The sequence below is a fragment of the Cryptomeria japonica genome, chromosome 10 (genome assembly GCF_030272615.1).
Source record: "Cryptomeria japonica chromosome 10, Sugi_1.0, whole genome shotgun sequence".
In the NCBI taxonomy this organism is placed as follows: domain Eukaryota; kingdom Viridiplantae; phylum Streptophyta; class Pinopsida; order Cupressales; family Cupressaceae; genus Cryptomeria; species Cryptomeria japonica.
The window spans coordinates 349,759,580-349,782,474 of NC_081414.1; the positions used below are offsets into that span (position 1 = coordinate 349,759,580).

Here is a 22,895-nt window from a genome sequence, read left to right on the forward strand (position 1 = left end):
GAGGAAAGCCCCAAAGCCTTCGTATTCAGATGGAAATAATAAGATTTTTGAGCTTGTCTCTACCTCTAGTGTGAAAAGAAAAACCCCTCCCCTAGAGAAGTCTCGAGGAATTAAAAATCCCTGAGAACAAAGTGGCTGGTAACTCGACTGGGATTGTTGGGGACCAAGGAAATCTGGACTTTCATATTGAAATTCTAGTCGAGCTAGACAAGAATACCCCTATGGGTAAAGAGATGATCTCCTCTATGATGTATCCTGAAGCTAGCGAAGTCTTGGTGAAGGTGGCTATGGAAGGAAAACCAAGTTTTTTCAATTGGGTGGTCATAAAGATCTTTGACCTTTGAAAAGTAGGATCAATTACCTTATAATAGGATAGAATACCTTGAACTCCCCCTCCTCGAACAACCTACTTGAGCTAAGTTAGAAACTAGTGAAAGAGGTTAAACCCACGAAGAATGATCATGAAGAAAAAATAATGAACCTAGAGGTGGCTATGGATAAGGTCAATGAGAAGCTGAGAGCTATCATTATAGTTAACAGAATTGCCAAAAACAATAGCACAAAGGGCCTTCAAAGGCCAAATGAAAAGGCTCAATCTCTTAATATTTCCCCTTCGTCCACTCATGCCCCCCCCTCAATTTTAGTTCATGAAAAAGGTAAGGTGAAGGAGCCCATCCAGGATGACGAGCCCTAGACTAATCAAGGATCTTCAACTCGCACTCAAAGCAGGGATAAAGGTAAGAATGTGAAAGCCAGTGATATGGAGTAGCTAGCTGATATCAATTGAGATTTTATTGAGAAAAATGTTAAGACTGTTCAAATGTTGAAAGAAATTGTTTAATCTCTGGGTTTTGAGACCTTGTTTTCTTTAAAGTTTGTTTCTTTTTCTATCGGTTTTGGGTCCCTATAAAGCCTATTTTACACTAATCAAAACTTACAAGTGATCTCGAAATTGCCTCCCATGTGGTATATGCATTTGAAAGATGCACCATAATTAAATATTATTTTATGATGAAAGATGTACAACACATATTTCTAAATGTATTTAGCCCATATACTATACTCAAATATTCTAGGTACATAAATATTTACAAATCATCCTTTTAAATGCTAAAACTTCATCTCTAGTGATATTGTTCAGCTAAATATAGATAAAATGTTACCATAATGTTAAAAACTATTATTTACCAAGAGAGATATTAATGAAACATTTTAACAACCAAATTATATTTCTTCACCCATAAAATTTATAAAAAGATTAAAAATGTGTATTTCAAAATGGTGATTTGATGTAATTTACAATAACATGCTATTAAACTTAAAAAAATATGAACTATATATTTTTTAATATTAAAAAAATTAAAAACTTGAAAAAGTTATTAATACCAACAGCATATAAAGCTCCTAATAATTTATTAATGTTAATAGATTATTTTTAAAGTTAAAGTGTTGCATACCAATTATATAAACAAAATCCTTGCACATATAACTAATTGAATACAAAAAATAAAAATAAAAAATTTATTTGAAATGAAATATAAAATATCTACTTTACCTATGAATTAACAAAAATAAAAGAAAAACCATAAAACATAAATTTTACTTTAGAGATGAAAAGTGTCTATTTCATATTTTCCTCTTTTGTTTAATAAACACAACAATGACTATTTTAAATAAGTTTTCCTACATTAACTATACCTAATTGTCCACCTTGTTTCACATTAACTTTGTTCATAATTAAACATCCTATTCATTTTCACTCTCGATAATTTTACTACCTTAGATACCACTAAACAATAATGAGAACACACATATCAACAATAATTAAAAGAAATTTTTACCATCTTAACTCTTTTTTTTTTTTTCCTTTAGTTTGCATGTTTATCATATCTCACATCAAAAAAATAATAACAATTATATAATTCTTATTTAAATAAAATATTAATTGGATGAATGTGGAGTTAGCACTTCAATGCACATAATAGTTAACATTACACTTGCAATAAGGAATAATTAGTATAAATAAATAATAATAAGTGTTTAAAAGCTCTATAATAAGATACTACTATACTTACTATTTATGTTTGTTACAAGACATTGTTTTTTTGATATTGTCAAATTCTTAGAGCATTCTATTGTCATAGATTTTTTTTTCTTATGTTTGAATGTATTGTTTTTTTATGGTTGCATCCATATATGTGAGAATGAAATGTACAAGGTGAGTCCATAACAATATATAAGTTTGAAATATTTTCAAGATACATTGTGAGCAATATAAGTAGACTCATTTGGCATATTTAAAAAAAATAGTGGATAAAAAGTGATTTTGACATTTAGAATACAAAGATCTAACATTGCTTGTAGCAATTCATTCACACTCTCACTTTTAGTGATTAGTAACATATTTCATTTTTTTTCTTTCTCTCTCTACACAATAGACCTATAAATTGATGGTCACCCCTACATATCAGATGAATTTTTTATTGATGGTTTGATCACCTAAATGTTGTTCACTTGATGTTTAAGAACATAATAATTTTTTCAAACAACATCTATCAAAGATCTTACAATGCCCTTCACTTTTAAAATTTTAGAGTCTTTAGCTTGAGCATATGTCAAAGAGCCTACAATACAATTTTGAAACTACTTGAAAGAAAAAAGGAAAATGGATCTATACTATAATTGTTATTTTTGAAACTAGATGGATATAGATTATAGACTATAGTGGAACTTTTGGAGAAACAGGTTTCTTAGATTGATGAGAGATTTGAAATAAAAAATAGTACTATTGACCATCTCACATTTATACAATTCTATTGAATCTAGTAATCGAGGATAGAAAACTACAAATTTTAATTTCTTCTAGAATTACACATTCAAATATAAAAGCTTAATTTATAGTAAAACATTTCAATATATTTTTATACTTTCAAACAATATTATTTTTAAATCAAAGAGAATTAAGATCACGATCTAGTAATGTGATGAATTGGGATATTACTTACAAATTATAGTTCAATATTAAATTTATTTATCTTCGTGTAATGGTAACAACTTTTCTTATCTCTTTAATTGTAAATTCACACTAGTATTAAAATGTATATGTATAAAAATAAATTTAAAAAATTATTAAACAATAATAACATTAAATGTTTTCAAATTTTACACAAATAAAAAAAGTTTCAAAATAATGACGCTGGCATGACACAACCTCTAGCTCCATGAAAAATGTTTTTGACTTAGAGCTATGAACAAGTGAGACCACAAACAGGGATTTGAACCTTGGTGGCAAGTTTACAAACAAAGTATTCTGACCATGGCACTGCATGTCTGAAGACAAGATAGTTAAGTTATTAATTATATAAGAGTTGACAAGTTAAAATATCTGGCTCCAACAACGTCACGATTTCCTCATAACACACGAAGGTAAGTTGAAAATTAGAGATATCGGTTGTGCTCAACAGAACTAGCTGCATCTTTTATTTTTCAACTATGTGTAACACAAAATTAGTCAACTGTTTTGAAACCAGATTAGCTGCATCCAGAATATCCAATCTAATAAATTTTGATATTATATACAGTCTAAAATCGCTCCACACACCATCAAATCCCTGGCTTAAAGAGCGCACTAATCAGTGGGAGTCGTTTAGGGAATATTTCCGTGAAGGTGGTACAAAATTTTCTCCCTCCTTTCCAATATTCGTTGGAAGTGAGAAAGAAAATGTATTGACGAGGCATATAAATCTGAAAGAGCTTTTCCGACATTTCTGCAAGTAGAGCGTTTTCTTTTGCTAAAACATATTATGGCACCAATGATGCACATTCGCGCTCTCACTTTCTTTTGCTGCATTCTCACCTTCTTACAGTTGCTTCTCTACTGCACTTCACTCTCCCAAGACGGCTTCATTCTCCTTAAAATAAAAAAGGGAAATTGGAGGGACAAGCGAAATGCTTTGAGCGACTGAAATGAGTCTCACCAAAATCCATGTGCTTGGACAGGAATCTCCTGTGATACTTTCAACACCGTTACCGTTGTTGATCTCAGTGGGGCCTCCATTTCTGGCAACCTCACTTCCGCTATATGTGCCCTCTCTAATCTCACCGCCTTGACTCTCCAACGCAATGCTTTCACTGGTCCTTTCCCCATTGGCCTCTTTCATTGCAAGCGTTTGCACAAGCTCGATTTGTCGAGCAACCACTTTGCCGGAACGCTGCCCACTCGTATCTCCGAGTTGAGCGAGTTGAGAATCTTGAACTTGGCAAATAATAGTTTCAGTGGCTCCATTCCTCCAGCCTTCGGAATGCTGCCAAAGCTCGAAGCTCTCTTCTTCCACGAAAATAGTTTGAGTGGCGAATTTCCTAATTTTGTCGGGGAATTAAAGTCTCTGAAGAACCTCACGTTTGACAATAATCCTCTGCGTCCTGGTGTGCTAGCCACAGAGCTTGGCAATTTAAAGCAACTGCAGCAGTTATTTCTACAAAACTGTAGTCTTGTGGGCCGAATCCCCAATTTCTTGGGCAATTTAACACGGCTGGAGGAGTTGGATTTGTCGTGGAATCATCTCTCTGGTGCTATTCCTACCAGTTTATTGGCTCTTGAGAATTTGACATTATTGCTTCTCTATGACAACAATTTGTCTGGGCAAATTCGGGCTAACATTGGTCAACTGAGGAGCCTGTCCATCTTGGATTTTACCGACAATAAACTTTGCGGTGCAATACCCGATGGAGTCGCCAATCTCACATATCTGAATTATCTACAACTGTCCAGCAATCGGCTTACAGGAGAGATACCTGCTGAGCTCGGGTAGCTACGGTACTTGAGTTTCTTGAAGCTGTTCGGCAACAAGCTCAGCGGATGGTTGCCTCAGAGTTTGGGTACATTCTCCAATCTCATTGCTGTTGATGTGTTGGGAAACGAATTGGAAGTCCCTCTGCCAAATAATCTGTGTCGGGGAGGAGCGCTCTATACCTTTACTGCCTCTTCAAACAATTGCAGTGGTAGTCTGCATTCGTCTTTTCAAGACTGCAATTCTCTAGGGTATCTGTACATCGAGAACAATCATCTGAGCGGCGAGATTCCTCCTGGACTGTGGGATTCTTCCAATCTCAAGGAATTGCTTCTCAGCAACAATACGCTTGAAGGCCAGATTTCAGCTGCAATTGGCAAAGAGAAGAATCTGAGTTGGTTGAACATAAGCAACAACCGGTTCGAAGGAAGAATACCTATACAATTCGGAAAGCTGACAAAACTTCAAGTATTTGAAGCCAGTAACAACCAGTTGTCAGGGCCCATTCCTCATGAGATTGGGGCCTTAAGTTTGGTCAGTACTCTGCAGCTGGACCATAATTTTCTGTCAGGAAAAATTCCCATGGAAATAACGTTGCTAAGGAAGCTCAGTCAGCTCAATTTGGGTCACAATCTACTTATAGGCGAAATCGCTGCAGCTTTGAACGACATCATGAACAGTCTTGATCTGTCAAACAATTTGCTTTCTGGTGGTATTCCGCGCGAATCAGGACGCCTGAAACTGAGTGTTTTCAATGTATCCAACAATGACTTGTCTGGACGCATTCCTGAGTCTCTCGACATTCCGGCTTACAAGGAGGGTTTTCTGGGAAATGCGAAGCTATGCGGGGGTCAGAATTTGATGCTACCTCCGTGTCCTTCTCCTCATACGCTATCACCTCAGAGTTTAGCTTCTATCCTGTTACCGCCTTTGCTTTTACTAGTGGCCGTGACCTTGTGCTCCATTTGCCGTTGTTGCTCGATTTCCAGGAAGCCAAGAAGCACGCCATCGTGGAAATTAACTCCATTCCACTCGACAGATGTGAAAGAGCTATACATCCTCCACAATTTGAAGGAGAGTAACGTGATTGGATCCGGAGGTGCTGGAAAAGTTTACAAGGTCACTCTCCACAACGGGCAATCGGTAGCCGTTAAGAAGATCCGGAACGTGAGCAGATTCACAGGAAGTTTTAGGAGAAAAGGTGAGCAGCAAGAAAGAATAAAAATGGGGAAGTGGAGGTGAATACATTGGGACTCATCCGGCACAACAACATTGTAAAGCTTATCTGCTGCATTTCAAGTGAAGTTTCCTATTTCAAGCTATTGGTATACGAGTTCATGCCCAACGGTAGTCCGTTCGATCCTCTGCACGGTGGCCCAGGACAGCAAACGCCGCTGCAATGGCCGAAACGTTATCAGATCGCTCTTGACGCGGCTCGCGGGCTGAGTTATATGCATCATGATTGCTTCCCTCCAATATTGCACAGGGATTTGAAATCCAGCAACATCTTGCTGGACGGAGATTTTGGAGCTAAAATTGCAGATTTTGGCGTATCCAGAGTGATTGATAGGTTGGGCCATGAGTATACGGTGTCTGGCTATGTCGGGTCGCATGGATATATAGCCCCAGGTACGTGTTCAAACACTTTTCTTTCCTTCAACTTCTAGTATTTTTAGCTTTCCTGGAGAGATTATCTCATTTTTTAATTTTTTCCTGTGGCGCAAATTTTGGTGTGTAGAATATGTTGACAGGTTAAGGGTGGACGAGAAAAGTGACGTGTACAGCTTCGGAGTGGTTGTGCTAGAGCTGGTGAGCGGGAGGAAAGCGACGGGTGAGGCGGAGTATGGGGAAGGCGTGGACATCGTGGGTTGGATACGTAACAGAATTTGGATGGGAGAAGAGAGAGAAGTGTTGGATGAGCGAATAATTGAAGACAATTGCATAGAACAAATGCTACGCGTCTTACGTGTGGGTTTGGTTTGCACGAACAGAGAGCCAGAGCAGCGGCCTTGTATGAGAATAGTGGTGGAAATGTTGGAGAAATGCGGTGGGGACAATTGTAAGGAGAGAAGGGGTAAAATAGTATTTCAACATCTGGAAAGGGTTTCAAGTAAACACTCCGAGAGTGAGAACGAAGTGATTTACTTTTCACATTAACGGACTCAAAAGCCAACAGTAGTCCAGACGTTGGCGATGTATATAAAGAAAAGTTGTCCAGACGTTTGCACGAGGAGAGAGTCATACCAGGGGCCTTGTAGGAGACAAGTGGTGGAGATGTTAGAGGCGTGCGGTGGGGACAACGGATAAAATAATATCTCGATATCCGCAAAGAATTTCAAGAAAAGGCTCCGAGAGTGAGAATGAAGGGGTTTTCTTCTGTGTGTAAGGGACAATAAAAAATAGAAAAAACATTTCTAGTGAGAATTGTATATAATGAAGGGGTTTTCTTCTGTGTGTAAGGGACAATAAAAAATAGAAAAAACATTTCTAGTGAGAATTGTATATATATATATAGTGTAAGAGAATTGATCTAGTATCATTCACGTTTTTATAATATAGATTTTGTCATTAAATCAAACGATCTTTGACAATTATCCATATCTTATCTTTATTGAATTGTCAAATTTAGACAAGAGTAAACTAAAAGAATAGAAAATCTACAGCAGTTTGTGTCTTATTTAAATTGTATAATTACATTCCATTTAAATATTTAATAGTTAAATAACTTATTATGATTTTGTAGTTTATTTATGTTAAAAAATGATAAATAATTGTTTTAACTTTTAAAATAATATTTTTGATTATTAAATTATTTGATGTTCAATAATAGTTTAAAATTGTATTATAAGTATTTGAGTAGTTTAAGTGTTTGGGAAAGTATTTTAAAATGTGTAAAAAAATTTTATTACAAAAGAGTTATTTATTAAAAACCTATGTTTAATTTTTTGAAATAGACTCAGATTTAGAACAATGTAGTTGCTTTCTAATTTCATAGTTTAATTTCTAAATATACATCTTACATTCATTACTCCATTAAATGACTTATTTTTGCTAATATGGGCCAGCCCTAAACCACACACACTAAGCAACATATTAAGATTAGAGAATGTCAGCTAATTTTGAATGTTTAATATTTTTAAGCTTAGAAGTTAAAGCTTAGTGTGTGTGATTTAAGCCAACCGGTTAGTATGTTGTAAATTTCTTTAGAAGTGAGTTCTTTATTGAAGACCAAGTTTGATCTTTTGCTTTGGATCAAAATATAATAAGTATTTGGTTATAAGTACTAATATATCACAATATAGTACCTATGTGTATACCCTCATGTCTTATAGTATAAGATACTTAAAAGGTGAACATTGGTGTGGGCATAAATTCATAAGATTTTTTATTTTTTATTTTTGATGTAGATTTAAATTAAAGATTATTTGATTTTGAGTTCTAATTTGGAGGTGTGGTGCCAATACAGACTTTACAATTTCTTAAATAGTGAGTTCCATTCCTATAGTATACATTCTTTCACAATATTGCATGGCTCAAATATTTTGAGTCCAATTATAATTTGTGAGACTTAAAACAACATTTAGCCATAAAATAATGGTCAGTTACAATACCCACAAAGTCCTTTTAGTCATGTTTCCTTGTTAGTTCATGTCTTTCTCGATCCCCTTTATCCTATATACCTTTTGGTAGTCATTATACCTCACCAAACTTCAATTTTCCCAATGGAAAAATTAGTGATCCTCCATAGAAATGATTGCATTATTTGTGCAATGATGAAATTATTTGTGACAATGTCTTAGAATCATCATGACACTTAACCACAATTATGATGGTTTTACAATTGTCTATTTGCTAAAACTAGTGAGTTCATTTAAGCAAAAAAAAACCGTGAATCAAAGTAACATATGGGTATATGAACCAGAATGTGGTACAAAAAAAACTAGCTAAATGAGTGATTTGGCCATCATATGCTCACATTATTAAAAAGTTGAATAACATGATTAGATTATGACTTGGAAAATACGAAGATGTATTGCAATCATGTTCTCTGACTTTAAAAACACAATCACATTTTGAGGAACATAAAATGCAATCACATTTCATGTTTTTCAAGATTGATTATGTTTTGAGGAACATTAAATGCAAGCCATTTCATGTTCCTTAAAATATGATTATGTATTTTTCTCACAAAAATTACCCTTGTTCATTTCTTTTCAATATTTTTGCATAATAAGTTTAAAAGATTAGACTTATAATTTACCCCATTTAATGTCTCTTTTCAATCTTCATTAGCATTTTCAACCTTAATATCTTTGAATTTATTCATTGTATAATAATATTTAATAAAATTACTACCAAATTATTTCACACTTTCTCAACTTGCTAAGAATATATTTTTTCTATTTGAAGCATATTTACTCTTATTTTCCTTTACTAATATTTTTATATTTATTTAGTAGTTTGTAAACTAAGTTTGAAGCGGTTAGAAAATAGTGCTTAACAAAGAATTAGTTGTTAGTTAGTTGTTAGTTGTTAGGTGATTATGGGTAGTTAGATTTTTGAAAGGCTTCATAAACCATTATAATGTAATGGTTTTATCATTTTTGATATGAATATTTGTTTGTAGATTTGAGATTTTTTCAATTATCCAACATTTGGTATCAGAGTAGGTTTTGAAAGAGGCCTCTATAATTTTCACTCCACTCATGCCTTGTGTTACAGATCTTGCACTCCTTTGCAATGCCATTATATTTTTTTGTGTTCACTTGTAAAGTCAAGCAATACAAACAAAAGACTAGCAAGATCTAATGCACCTCGTGCGAAAAACTAGAGTTTGTAGTGTCCACCCTTCTTGCATGTTTTATCATTGGGACCCCATGGTCCTTGCAAAGAAATCATTGACATCAACCATTCATGTACATCATCTTTCTCCCCCATTTTCGCATTCCTTCCATAGTTTTTCCCTCTATTTTGTTCATTAAATTTCATGCTTAAATTTAGTTTTCTGGTTGCTATCCATCAAAAGCTATCACGAATAATTTCCATGCGGATCTTGTGGACGAAGGATTTTTTAGATTTTTATATATGTGAAGGTGGCAAAAATGTTGGCCGATGAGATTTCATAATGGCTTTTGGTTGCAAACAAATATGAGAGATTGTAATCCACACAATCCCTGATGGGTTCCTTGTAGTCCATAATAGAAACTACACAAACATTGCACAAAATATGTTTCATTCTTAAACTTAGTTTTCTGGTTGTTATCCATCAAAAGCTCTTGTTAATAATTTCCATGTGGATCTTCTCAATGAATGATTTGAAGATTCTTATATGTATGTGAAGGTGGGCGAAAATGTTAGTTGATGAGATTTCATAATGGCTTTTGGTTGAAAACAAATATGAGAGATTGTAATCTACAGAAACCTTTATGGGTTTGGGTTTCTTGTAGGCCATAATAGCAACTGCGCAAGCATTGCCTACTAAAATCTTCATGACACGGGCAAGCCAAATTCTAGATTCTTTCAAAAGATGAGAAGGCACTTTGATTGTGTTGAGGTCGTGACTATTTTGCAATTTGAAAGAGACAATAGTGCAATGGAATCTCCAAACAAAGGAAGTTTATCTCTGTCTATAGTGCAATGGAATCTCCAAACAAAGGAAGTTTGGACAAGGATAACTTTTGTTCATTCAGACATCTAGAAAGACAAGCCAACCATTGATATTGCTCCATCTAGTAGATATCATTGATCCAAAGATAGAGCAACCAAAGAGATTTCAACTTTATCCCTCTAATGGCATAAGTTAAGGTAGTTAAGGCAAAAATGTTGTAAACCTAATGTCACAAGCATATAGCATCGTTCTTCATTTCAAAAGCACTTCCACTCGAGCTCACCAACAAAACCAGAAATCTGTCTTGGGGATTGGCTTGGAAGGGCCAAGTTTGTGGATCACAAGCATGGTAGTATCGATCTAGTTGTTGATATGGTTTGATAACAATTCAATAAGAATATGCATGAAACAGATCCAAAAATAATCTGCTATTCAATTAATTTCGATATGGTTGTGGGACTAAAACCCTTGTAGAAGTGCCAACAATGGTTATAAAAAAATAGTTCTTATTGCAAATAACACATTTCCTGCTTGTATTGCCTCTCTTTTCCTTCTATAAATTGATTTTAGGCTAGAGGAGATTTGTGTCAAGAAGATATTGAATGATTGAGTTCATTCATACAAGATATAAAGGAATGCTAATTTCTTTGCAATTGAGCAATTATGTAAAAAGGATGTGGGTTATAGTGAAAATTGATATCAAATGTGATTTTTTTAATTGAAGTGGGGTAATTATGAATTTTTTTATGTTAACACTAAAGCAAGTGTTAGAAAGTGGTACTTATTATAGGATTAGTTGCTAGTTAGTTGTTAGTTGTTACGTTATTATGGGTAAAATTTAGATGGTTGAAAGAATTTATAAGCCATTGCAATATAATAATTTTATCATTTTTTATGAATGATTATTTGTTTGTAGATTGGAGATTTTCTTTGATCTCCAACACAAATACTCTAGAATTATTGTTATTGCGTCTTCAAATGTTTAGTGCAAGCTCAAACAAATTTATAATTAGCTAATTTTAGAAAGAAAAATAGTGGCCTGTTTCCCCTTTTTGTCACTTATTTTCATGTACTTATCCATAACAACATTTTCCTCTTTGTAATCCTTTTACCTTCACCTTCTCTTTGTCATAAAAAAAGTGGAGAGATAGTATCTTTAGACACAAAAAAGATAAATAAATTGAAATTTTTATTTTAACAGTATCCATATAAATCCTTGAATTAAGGCATCTTTGTCTATCCTTGGTGTAATACATTGCTTACACATTGTCTAGGAAACTCCATATGTTTATTTTGAATTTCATAGCTCATTTTATTGTTAGGAATTTTTTTGTTCAATCTTTTTAACCATTCAAAACACCTTCCAATAGGCCTTCACAATGTCTAAGGTGTCAAGACAATTTGGCCATTTATATTAGTGACAAAACTATCATTATTCTAAACGTAAAGTTTATTCAAACTTTTGTTTTCCAATCTCTCTTGGCTAATGACATCTAGTGAAAGATCAAGATTTATTATTTTATTATTTTAATCTACTTTTATTTTTTAGTTTAAATTATTTGGTCTAAGTTAGTTGGGTATAAGTTAGTTAGTATTAATATAACATAGATTCACATTTACTATATGGTCTTTATTTAACAAATTAATTAGCAACTCAAATAATATAAAAAATTCTAGTGAACTCAAACATTGCAAAATTAGAATTACAAATTGTAACATTCATAACAAGTTGATCTCAAATTTTATTAGTCATGATATAAGAACTGAAGTAGGTCTTTTCTTTATCATACCTTTCATACTCTATGCCATATATATATATATATATATATATATATATATATATATATATATATATATATATATATATATATATATATATATATATATATATATATATTACACAATCAAAAAAATCCTATAAATACATCAATGATCAAGCTTGTACTAGATATTGGTAGATAGAGAATGCATGATAGGAATATGGATAAGACAACCCCATTTTGTAGCACAACACAATGTGGTTAATATATATAATTAGTGTATTATATACATTATGAGATGAACCCATATGACAAGATCATGAATAAAATAATTTTTTTTAAAAATAAAGGAAATAAAATTTCAGCTAGTTGACGTAATAATCCTCTTTTAGCTTGTAATTTATTGGTAGTCTAGGATAGATTTGGTGCTACTTGATCCTTGGGTAGTTTTAGATCTATAAGGAGAATAAAGAGTTGTTTGGGATATTGAGCTTCACAATATCTAAGTGTCTTATTAAGGAATAATATTCTCTTCTTCTATTCCTTGTGTATTCTAAAATTTATGACCTATTCACAACATCAAGGAAGAATATGTAGATGACCTACTAGGGAAGTCCATCACAATAGAACACCACTTGAATTTACTCCAAAAAACATGTTGAACACACGATGAGATTGAGAGGGGGGGTGAGTTAGTCTAAAAATTCAAAATAGATTAGTTAAAAATAACATCAAATAACAAAGCAACAACATATCAATCATCAACATATGAACATCAACCATCAATACACAAACACCAAATTTATGTGGAAAACCTAAACATGGAAAAACCATGGTCACAATCTAACTCACAATTAGAATATGAATGATTACAAAGTTTTAGGCACACTGCCAAGGAGAAACAATAGCTGATGGACTTACAAGGCTAAGGAACACTACCTTGGGGAAAGATACAAAAACTTGTAGAATCGAGTCTAACTGCTTCATGGAAAGATATAATTTCTTGTCAAAGGACTCATTGTCAATTAGCAACAAAGGAAATAGTAGAACTAAAATTGAGAAGGATCTCCTGAACATGAAATTATCCTTGAACTACTAGATCAAGCAACCAACATCATGACAAACATCTCTAATAATCATCACTACGAAAACACACCGCCTCAATGAATATATCACCTTCAAAACTCTAACTTTTACACTTCTACAATCTCAAATCTACTTGCACATCATTCGGATACTCTACTCATCAATTCACACACAATCCATCATACAACTTCTCCTTGAACCACACTCCATAAATAAGAGATAGATCATTTGAAACTTAATTTAGGGTCAGCCAAGAACATAACAAATATTATTACACAAAATAAGCCACCGAACTAAAAATACTCAAAGCGATTCACTCCAAGAGAAAGAAGGAGCCAAAACACATCATAATACACCCCTCAAAGATGAACCCAAAAATATGCACATGCTAATACATTCTCCAAATTTGTTACCAAATGTAATGTGTAGACATAGCAAAAAGTCAGCCAATGAGCATCTTCTGATGCAAAATACCTCATACGAATCTCCACACACCATGATGAGACCCATAAAAAATTCTTAATACAACCTCCAATGCATATCCAAACCAAAGGAAAATGATCCAATCAAGATAACTCAATCAGACACATTAGATCATAACAAAACTAAATATTTTGGACATAAATTAACAAAGCTCTCTTGTAGAACAAAGAATCCACCAGAGAAGCAAACTGAGAATACTACATGAGCCATAAAATCATGTCCATGAAACCCCAACATAATCTGCAACATATTTGGAGGCCACTAAAGACTTTGTGGACCAATATGGCAAACAAACTGCTAGAGAACAAAAATAACTATCTAAATCAAAATACCACAACCAACACCAAAAATGCCAAACTCAATATACAACACAAATCACAACCACAACAACCAAAAGAATATCCAGAAGAAAATCCATCAAAATAACCAAGTTTGACATCAATGAAAACCATATTGTAAGCTCATTCTTCCAACAATCTCCCCCTATGTCATTGATGGTAACACTTGAACATTAGTTGCATATTCAAACAAATATCACAACAACCCTCTCAATAAATATTACAACAAATCTCTCCACAAATCTCACAACTTTCTCCCACTTTGACATCAAAGACACATGGCATTGCATGGCATACTGACTAACACACACCATGGATTCCCCTAAGGGAAGTAAAAACATCAATCTAGGAGATTAAGGGTAATCATTGAATCTCCACCTAAATTGATACACCACTATAAATGCATCTAGTTAGAGAAAGGAGGGTCAATAACCCCTATTTTTTCCTTAAATACTCACAAGTATTCTTCGCCAATGATTAAGTGAAAATGTTTGTTACTTAGTCTTTTGTAGAAATTTATTCTAATCATACTTCCTTTTGTGCAACCTTCTCTCTTAAGGAATGATAATGGTTTGAGATAGGTTTAGTTCTTGAATGCATTACCAAATTCTTTGAAATATTTATAGCATTAGTATTATCACACATAATAGGAATAGCTTGATCATATAACACTCTAATATATTTAAGAGTCTATTTCGTCCACATAACTTGAGTACAACAAGATGTTGCCACACAATGTATTCTGCTTTTGCAGTAGATAAAGATATTGAGTCTTTCTTCTTACTTAGCCATGAAACCAATCTGTCTCCCAATAATAATGCACCACCACTAGTACTTTTCCTATCATAAATGCTTTTGGTTCAATCAACATCTATATATTCTTTCAACATGAAATCTCAATGATTCTTTTACAAAAGACCAAAATCCCGAGTCCCTTTAAAGTACCTACAAATCCTGTTCACTACGTGTTCGTGTGATTTCTTTGGATTAGAATTAAATCTTGAAACTAAACATACAACCTACATAATATTTGGTCTAGAGGTAGTTAGATATAACATTCATCCAATCATAGATATGTGCTTCTTCTTATCAGCATTTGAAGATGAATCCTCTTTGCTTAATTTGCAACCAATCGTTAAAGGGGTAGTAAGCGATTTACAATTCTCCATATAAAACTTGTTTAAAATCTCTTTGACATATTTAGCTTGAGAAATAAAGATTCCATCTTCCAACTAAGTAACTTGTAGACCAAGAAAGAATGACATCTCACCAATCATTGATATTTAGAATTCCTTTTGCATCTCTTCTACAAACTCTTTACACAAACCATCACTTCCTCCAAATATAATATCATCAACATAGATAACAACAATCAACAACTTCTTACCTTCAACATTGAAATAGAGATTGTTCTCTGTAGTACATTTCTTAAAGTTTTCTTGTAACAAATATCTATCTAATCTAGCATACCAAGCTCTAGGTTCTTGTTTGAATCCATACAATGTCTTCTTTAACATGCAAACCATATTTGGATCCTCTAACAATCTAAATTGATTTGGTTGCTCAATGTATACCTCTTCTTCTAGTTCTCCATTTAGAAATGTTGAGTTAACATCCATTTGATATACCTTCAAATTATTATAAGTAGAAAAAGAAATACATTCTTATAGATTCCATCCTCGCTATGGGAGAAATGGTTTTCTTAAAATTTATACCTTTAACTTGTCAATTGCCTTTACATAACAATCTCACTTTGTTCCTTGTAAATTGTCCTTGTTCATTTAGTTTGTTCTGGAATACCCTCTTAGTTCCTATCACATTTTTGTCCACTGGTCTAGGTATTAATGCTCAAGTCTAATTCTTTTGTATCTGATTCAATTTTTCTTCCATTGCTTTGACCCAAATTTCTTCTTTTCTTGCTTCTTCATATGATTTAGGTTTCACTAGTGAAAGAAAAATGTAGTTTTCTTACTCATTTTCCTTTGTAACATTTCTTCTTTTTTGAACTCCTTTGTTTTTGTCTTCAATTATTTGATCTTTTGAATGATTATTTTGTACATATTTTGTTAGGGTCTTAATCACTTGCTCAGGTTCTTCTTCTTCATCTTCAATTTCATTTGTCTCTTTCTCATTTTCATCTTCTTGATTCATCTTTTCTTCTGCATGGACAATAATAATAATCTTAAATTCAGTTTCTTTTATGGGTTTAGCGGCAGTTTGATCCCATGCTTCACATACTTTCACATTTGTCTCTCCACTATATTGTCAAGTCTCTTATTGCAACACTAATAGTCTTTGCTATTTGTAGCATATCCCAAGAATATTCCTTCATCTACTCTAGTATCAAACTTTCCAAGATCATCTTTATCTATTCTAATATAGCACTTACTCCCAAAGATTCTTAAATACTTTACAGTAGGATGTTTCCCATTTTATCGCTCATAAAGTGTCTTAGTATTATTTACTCTTATCTATACCCTATTAAGAATGTAAATAATAGTGTGCACAAATTTTTTCCAATATACATTAGCTAGGTTAGCATCCTTCATCACAGTTCTAGCCATATCAATAACAATCTTATTCTTTCTTTCTACTACACCATTCTATTGAGGAAGTTTTGAAGCATAAAAGTGTCTTATAATACCATATTTATCACAAAAATTGTTAAATTCTTTTGAAGTAAACTCTCTACCTCTATTAGATCTTAAATACTTGATTTTAGCATCAACTTGATTTTCTACCATTGATTTGAACACTTTAAATCTTTAAAAAGCTTTAGATTTTTCTTTAAAAAATGTAACCCATGTCATCCTAGAAAAATAATCAATAAGTAACATAAAATACCTTTCTACATTAAGTCCTTTTGTCCTTGTAGAGCCACAAATATAGGTATGAATCATCTCCAAGGGTCTTGAAGTGGAACACTCCTTGTTCTTGAAACTCCTCTTTGTCTACTTTCCTAATTGACATTCCCTACACATAGTATCAGTAGACATGATAATATTTGGTAAATCTCTCAGTGATTTAATATTACTAATCTTTATCATGTTGTCAAAGTTAATATAACCGATACTTTTATTCCATAACTAGGATTCACTACTCTATGTCAAGAAACATCTACTTCCACTATTGTCCTTTCTGAAATAAACATTTCCATTTGTTCTAATACCTTCTTCTATTATTCTTCCATTTTTTTCTTTTTCAATCACACAACTGGTCTTACTGAATAAAACTCCATAACCTAATTGCACATCTAACTAACACTCAACAAACTATTTCTCAAAACTTCAACACAAGAAACATCATTAGTTTTATGTTTACTATCGATTGAGAAACTTCAGGTATTGCACAAATAGGTGTAGCTTCCTCTCCTACAAATTTCACCGATCCACCATAATACTTCTTGATATTAATGAACTTATCTTTATCTCTAGTCATGTGGTTTGAACATTCAGAAACAATAATCCACACTCCCAGTTCAAACTTAGCATGCAGTGCAATATTTTCTCTCGCTATCTTTCTATTATCTTCATTCCCGTCTTCCAAACCTATCCTTGTTATTCTCTTCTATAGCCAAGAATAATATTCTTCATTCCAGTCTTCACCATCTTTATCCTCAGATGAATATGTCTCCATATAACATAAACTCCTTTTCTCTTTGTGTATATCATCAGTCCTTTTCTTAGAGTCATGTCTTATATATCTACTTTTCTTTTCATCATCATTAGATTTTTTATAATCTTTCTTATACATACATTTAGAGGCATAATGGCCAATTATACCACAATTAAATTATTTCAAGGGTAAATTACCTTTATACTTTACAGATCCTCTCTTGAATCTTCTTACAAAGTTTTCTTCAATCTCATCTAGGTTTTCACTTGTTTTCGATTCATCTTCTAATATTTTTGAAATGTTTAATGCAACTTCTTTCCTATAGGCTTTAGTATCATTCATCTCTCCAATTTCAAAAACAAATAATATTTTGATGAGTTGATCAATCAAGTTGTTATTCAGATCATGACATTATTCAATCGCACACTTCTTCGGTTTGTAGGGTTTAGTTAGTGTAAACAAGATATTTCTTATGACATCACCTTCTTCTAGAGTTCCATTGACAACTCGAATAGTCTCACTAGTATCATTCACTCTATGTATGTAGTTCTCAATTCTTTCATCATCAGTCATTCTTAAACATTCATATTTCTATTTTAGATCCATCAACCTAGCTTGCTTTGTCTTAAGATCACCTTCATGTGCATAACCCAACTTGTTCAATATCTCCTTAGCTTCTTTTGGCCCTTTAAATTTACCAAATACTGCATCACTCAAACAACTAATAAGTACAATTATAGATTTTACATTTGTCTCTTGATCCTTAAGTTCATCTAGAGTTGTAGGTCTATTCAGAGGAGGTGTATAACTAGTTTGGATAATATCCCAGATTGCATTATGTAAAGCCTCCAAGTAAGATTCTATTTTATCCTTCCAATAAGGAAAATTTGTATCAAACATCAATGCTTTAAGATAAATTTCATGCACTATTCCAGATCTACCTCAAGCGGTTAAGCTTCCCAAAGACGAACCTATTCTTTGATACCAATTTTTGAACACACAACATGATTAAGAAGGGGGGTGAATTAGTCTAAAAAATCAAAATAAATTAGTTATAAACAACATCAAATAAGTTATGTTTTCTTCTTCGACACCTCGAAGGACAGACAAATTAGGATGGCCCGGATCCTTGGGTACCAAATTGGAAAGCCCCCTTCTATTTACCTGGGTCTTCCTTTGGGCATGAAACCTTTAGAGTTGTTCTGGAATAGTCTTGTTGATAGATTCAATAGGAAGCTGGCTGGTTGTAAAGGTACCCTTCTTAGTCAAGCTAGAAAAATCCATCTTTTAAAATCTTCTCTCCAGAATCTTCCAGTTTATGCTTTAAGCCTCTTCAAAATTCCAGGAAAATTTACAGATGCTATTGAGAAAATTCAGAAAGCCTTGATTTGGTCTGGGGTCAAGGAAAAGAAGAGAGTTACACTCATTGTGTGGGATTGTGTGTGTGAAAAGTGGACCTGTATCTATATCTGTATCTGAATACACAACACTTCAATTAAGTCATTAGATGCATGGTTAGTAAATCAATAATCAATAATGAACAATAAACCATTACAAAGTGACCTATTGCCTTCTAGTAGATGCGAGTTTAGTCTTGCTATCAAATTTTTATATGCAATACCAGTGACTAGACAACACCTAAATGAAGGATTTAATCTATATGAGCATGAATTGAGCAAAATGAATGCAAGATTTAAGCTAGATATGTAAGATTAATCCAACATGATTTAAGAAATATTAAGCTAGATGATTTAATAAGGATGCAATAACTAATATGTAAATATCTCAATGCAAAATCTTAGTGAACCTAGAGCAAAAACAACATAATAACAATATATTCTCTAGGATCCTTGAATGAGAGATGAGAGCCTAAATTTATAGAAAATTCAGAAAGAAACCAATGGCTGAGAGCAAATGATGATGAGCGGTCAAGATTTTCCAAGAGGAAGCACAATCCAGGTGAATTGATGTGATTGGCTGCTTTTAAAGGAAATTGAACTAAAATTAAGATAAAATTAGAAAAACTGATTTATTCTCTATTTCATTCAATTTTGATATTTAATTATTTTAATTGTTTTCTTTGAGATTTTTCTTCAATTTTTAATATGATTTTCAAGATTATCTCCATTTGATTTCTTTTCTCCTTCCTTTTTTTGATTATTTAATGAGAAATTGACTTATTTAATTAAATATGCTAGGATATTCAATAAAATAAATAGGATAATTGTTTAAAAATGATTTTCTTGGAATGATCAATTAATTAAATAAATATTTAATTAATTCAGAGTGATTAATTTACCATGTGACATTAACGATTTAAGAAATTAATTGTGTGCTCAAGATTAAATTTAATTGGCTTTGGTTAGGACCTTGGTGATGTTGTCGAGATTAGGGGCCCATGGTTTAGATGACCATTTTTAGGGTATTACATTTGCCCCTCTTTGAATTAATGTGCAAGCAACGCATTGGTTCAATGAATATTTGATGTCAAATAGATATCAGTTCTAAACTTGATTGATCATGAACTAGATGAAGAGTGAGGTATTCATTTTGTTTTGAAGCGATGAAACTAAATAGACTGATTAGAGAAATACCGATCCTAAACTTGATTGAACTAGGATTGATGAAGAGCAAAGATACTGAACTTGAACTTGATGGATCAAGAAGCAGATCTTACTGATCTAGAACTTGATTGAACTAGATAGAGTGAGCAAAGATAAAACCAATCTTGAACTTGATGGATCAAGACACGATGAGCGAAGATAAACTGTTCAACTTGATTTGATGCAATGAAACTGAACACCTACTTAGATTGAGCATGTGATCAAAGATACTCTTTAAACCCTTGATTGAGTTTAAATGAATAATCATCTTGAAAAGCGATGAAACTAATTAACGTTAAGAGACTATTTTAGATGAAGACAATATCAGCTTGATTTGATGCGACAAAACTGATATGCCCCTAGAGATTGATTTTATTCAAATGATCAAGAAATCTCAACTTGATATGAAGCGATGAAGCTGAGATGCCCCTAGCGATAAGCTCTTGTTAATTTTCTTTCGTGGAAAGGATGTTTTCTCAACTTGTAACGAAGATTTTGAAAGAAATTCTCAACTTTGAGGATGATGATCACTAATGATGATGTCATGAGTATGCCCCCTTGGGAGAGAAATCGAAAGATAGCGAGGGTTGCGTAGTGATTTCAAGAAATTTTTTGAGTGATGATAAGTTATTTGAGCACAAATATTAATGTTGAAGATTAAAATTAGAGTTGGTTTGAGAATTAAAATTGAGATTCAGAGTTGAGCGAAAATTGAAGAAAAGAATGAGCATTTGATGAAAGCACTAAGTGGTCTCAGATGTGTAAAATTGACTAGGAAGATGATCTCATATTTCGATTTTGATCCCAAAAATGGAATCAAGATGGGAAAATTAGCATAGGGTACAGTTTTCACGTCCATCGGAGCAAGTTGAAAAATTAGGGTTTTGGCTATATAAAGGGTCCATGTGTCATTTTCAATGCATTTTAACCTCTCCAAGTTTGAAAATTTAAAAGCCATCTACGAAGAAAAATAGCCATTCTGATCTAGGAGCATCATTTTAAGTGCCAGAGACATCATAATTGACCGCAAAACTATGACCCAACGGTAAGTGATTGATCTTAAGCCTATTTGATTTCTTAAATTTTAAATTTTCGTTAATTTTTTTTCATTTTAGAGTCGTTAAAAGTCATTTGCCTTAGTTTATTGTGTGGGCTAAGACCATTTCTCATATGATAAAATGTCTTTGTGGTGGTTTATTGTATGGGTGTATAGGGTTTGTCATTCAATGTGGGCCCATGTTTCATACGAAAGTGTGCTTGAGTGCCCACTTTATCATGCGATGTATCATGTTTTATCGTATGGGGATAGTTTTTCGTGCTAGGTGTAATCTTAATTCATACAAGATTTTGCCTGTTTGTGAAAACTCGTATGAAAAACAACAAGCATGTTCAAGGGTCAAAACATCAAATTTTGATTTTGCATTTTGTATATTTGGATTTGTAAGAATGTTTAGCATATTTTTAGCACAATTTGGATCATGTGCTGACAATATTTATGTTTGATTTTTTAGATTCGATTGTCGGATATCTTGTTTAGATGTGTTTATTCATCGATGATGGTGTTAGTTCGTTGTTTATTAGATGCAGATAGGGCACATATTGATTTATGTGGTTTTGGACACCTTTAGATGTCGAATATCTACGTGAATCACAAGATGTTGATTGCATTAGTAGAGAAATTTCATTTAGAGAATAATACCTTTCATTTTCCTATAGGAGAGATGATGATCACACCTGAGGATGTATATCAGATTCTCAGGATTCCATTTGCTAGCGACAAGGTCGATTATGATTTTTCTCAATGACTAAGTATCTTAGCACTGAGATGGATATTCTACGATGAGACTATCCTTGAGTGGGCTATCACTTGGGAGGTTCTGATGAGCAGGTATAGTGACCAGTTTTCATTGGCATGCATGTTAGTGGGTATCCTTGGTTATTTTGTTATGCCAGATAGAGGACAATAGGGTTTTCTATGTGGCTGGGTGAGGATGCTTGAGAGGTTGTTGACTCATCCTAAGAGATTAGGGTGGGGATCTTGTTTACTAGCCCAAATCTATCATGAGATGCATGAGGTTGTGTATCGAGAGGGTAAGAATATGGTAGTAAGGGTTTTAGTTTTGTAGATATGGGCATGGGAGCATATCCTAGAATGCAGGTCGATAGTAGATGATTCTAGCGAGCCGCACTAGCCCATTGTTTATTTCTATTCATGTTATGTGACTCAGCCCCATCTGGGCAAGATAGAGTACTAGAGGAGACAACTGGATGATTTGATCACGGTAGTATAGACACCGTATAGGGGTCTGGAGCTATGGGATGATTGGAGAGCATAGAGAAAGGATGTGTTCATGACTAGACCTCTCATTGGTCAATCAGTGTCTATTATTAAGCAGTTTGTGGTATCCATGGTGATGAGGCAGCATGAAAGACCACAGGGTATATATCAGTAGTTTATAGCTTATGCCCAGTAGGGAGAGGAGGAGAGACGAGGATGGGCTCTGTGGTTATCTTATGCACTAAGCATGCAAGAGTTAGTCAATTTATAGTGACTGAGATGGGATTATTTCAAGGATGTTGCAGATGCAGGGGTATTGCCCTAGTATAGGGAT

General features: G+C 33.3%; 2 protein-coding genes across 2 annotated transcripts; both read left to right on the forward strand.

Annotated features, from left to right (window-relative positions):
• The first annotated feature begins 493 nt into the window (after positions 1–493).
• LOC131858976 (receptor-like protein kinase HSL1) lies at positions 494–6,032 on the forward strand. The gene is made up of 3 exons (XM_059212479.1): positions 494–656; positions 4,000–4,807; positions 4,856–6,032. Exons 1-3 carry the CDS (start codon positions 494–496, stop codon positions 6,030–6,032), a joined length of 2,148 nt encoding a protein of 715 aa, XP_059068462.1.
• A 24-nt stretch (positions 6,033–6,056) lies between these two features.
• LOC131049738 (receptor-like protein kinase 5) lies at positions 6,057–7,193 on the forward strand. Its single transcript, XM_057983801.2, has 2 exons — positions 6,057–6,419; positions 6,529–7,193. Exons 1-2 carry the CDS (start codon positions 6,128–6,130, stop codon positions 6,945–6,947), a joined length of 711 nt encoding a protein of 236 aa, XP_057839784.2. The 5' UTR covers positions 6,057–6,127; the 3' UTR covers positions 6,948–7,193.
• Positions 7,194–22,895: the final 15,702 nt, after the last annotated feature.

What these genes read in the sequence shown, in the direction of transcription:
- LOC131858976 (XM_059212479.1), top strand. Translation starts at nt 494, where the DNA reads ATGGATAAGGTCAATGAGAAGCTGAGAGCTATCATTATAGTTAACAGA. An exon ending in AATTTTAGTTCATGAAAAAG is followed by an intron (nt 657 to 3,999) that starts GTAAGGTGAAGG and finishes GTGCTTGGACAG; the next exon opens with GAATCTCCTGTGATACTTTC. An exon ending in GAGATACCTGCTGAGCTCGG is followed by an intron (nt 4,808 to 4,855) that starts GTAGCTACGGTA and finishes CAACAAGCTCAG; the next exon opens with CGGATGGTTGCCTCAGAGTT.
- LOC131049738 (XM_057983801.2), top strand. Translation starts at nt 6,128, where the DNA reads ATGCCCAACGGTAGTCCGTTCGATCCTCTGCACGGTGGCCCAGGACAG. An exon ending in GCATGGATATATAGCCCCAG is followed by an intron (nt 6,420 to 6,528) that starts GTACGTGTTCAA and finishes TTTGGTGTGTAG; the next exon opens with AATATGTTGACAGGTTAAGG.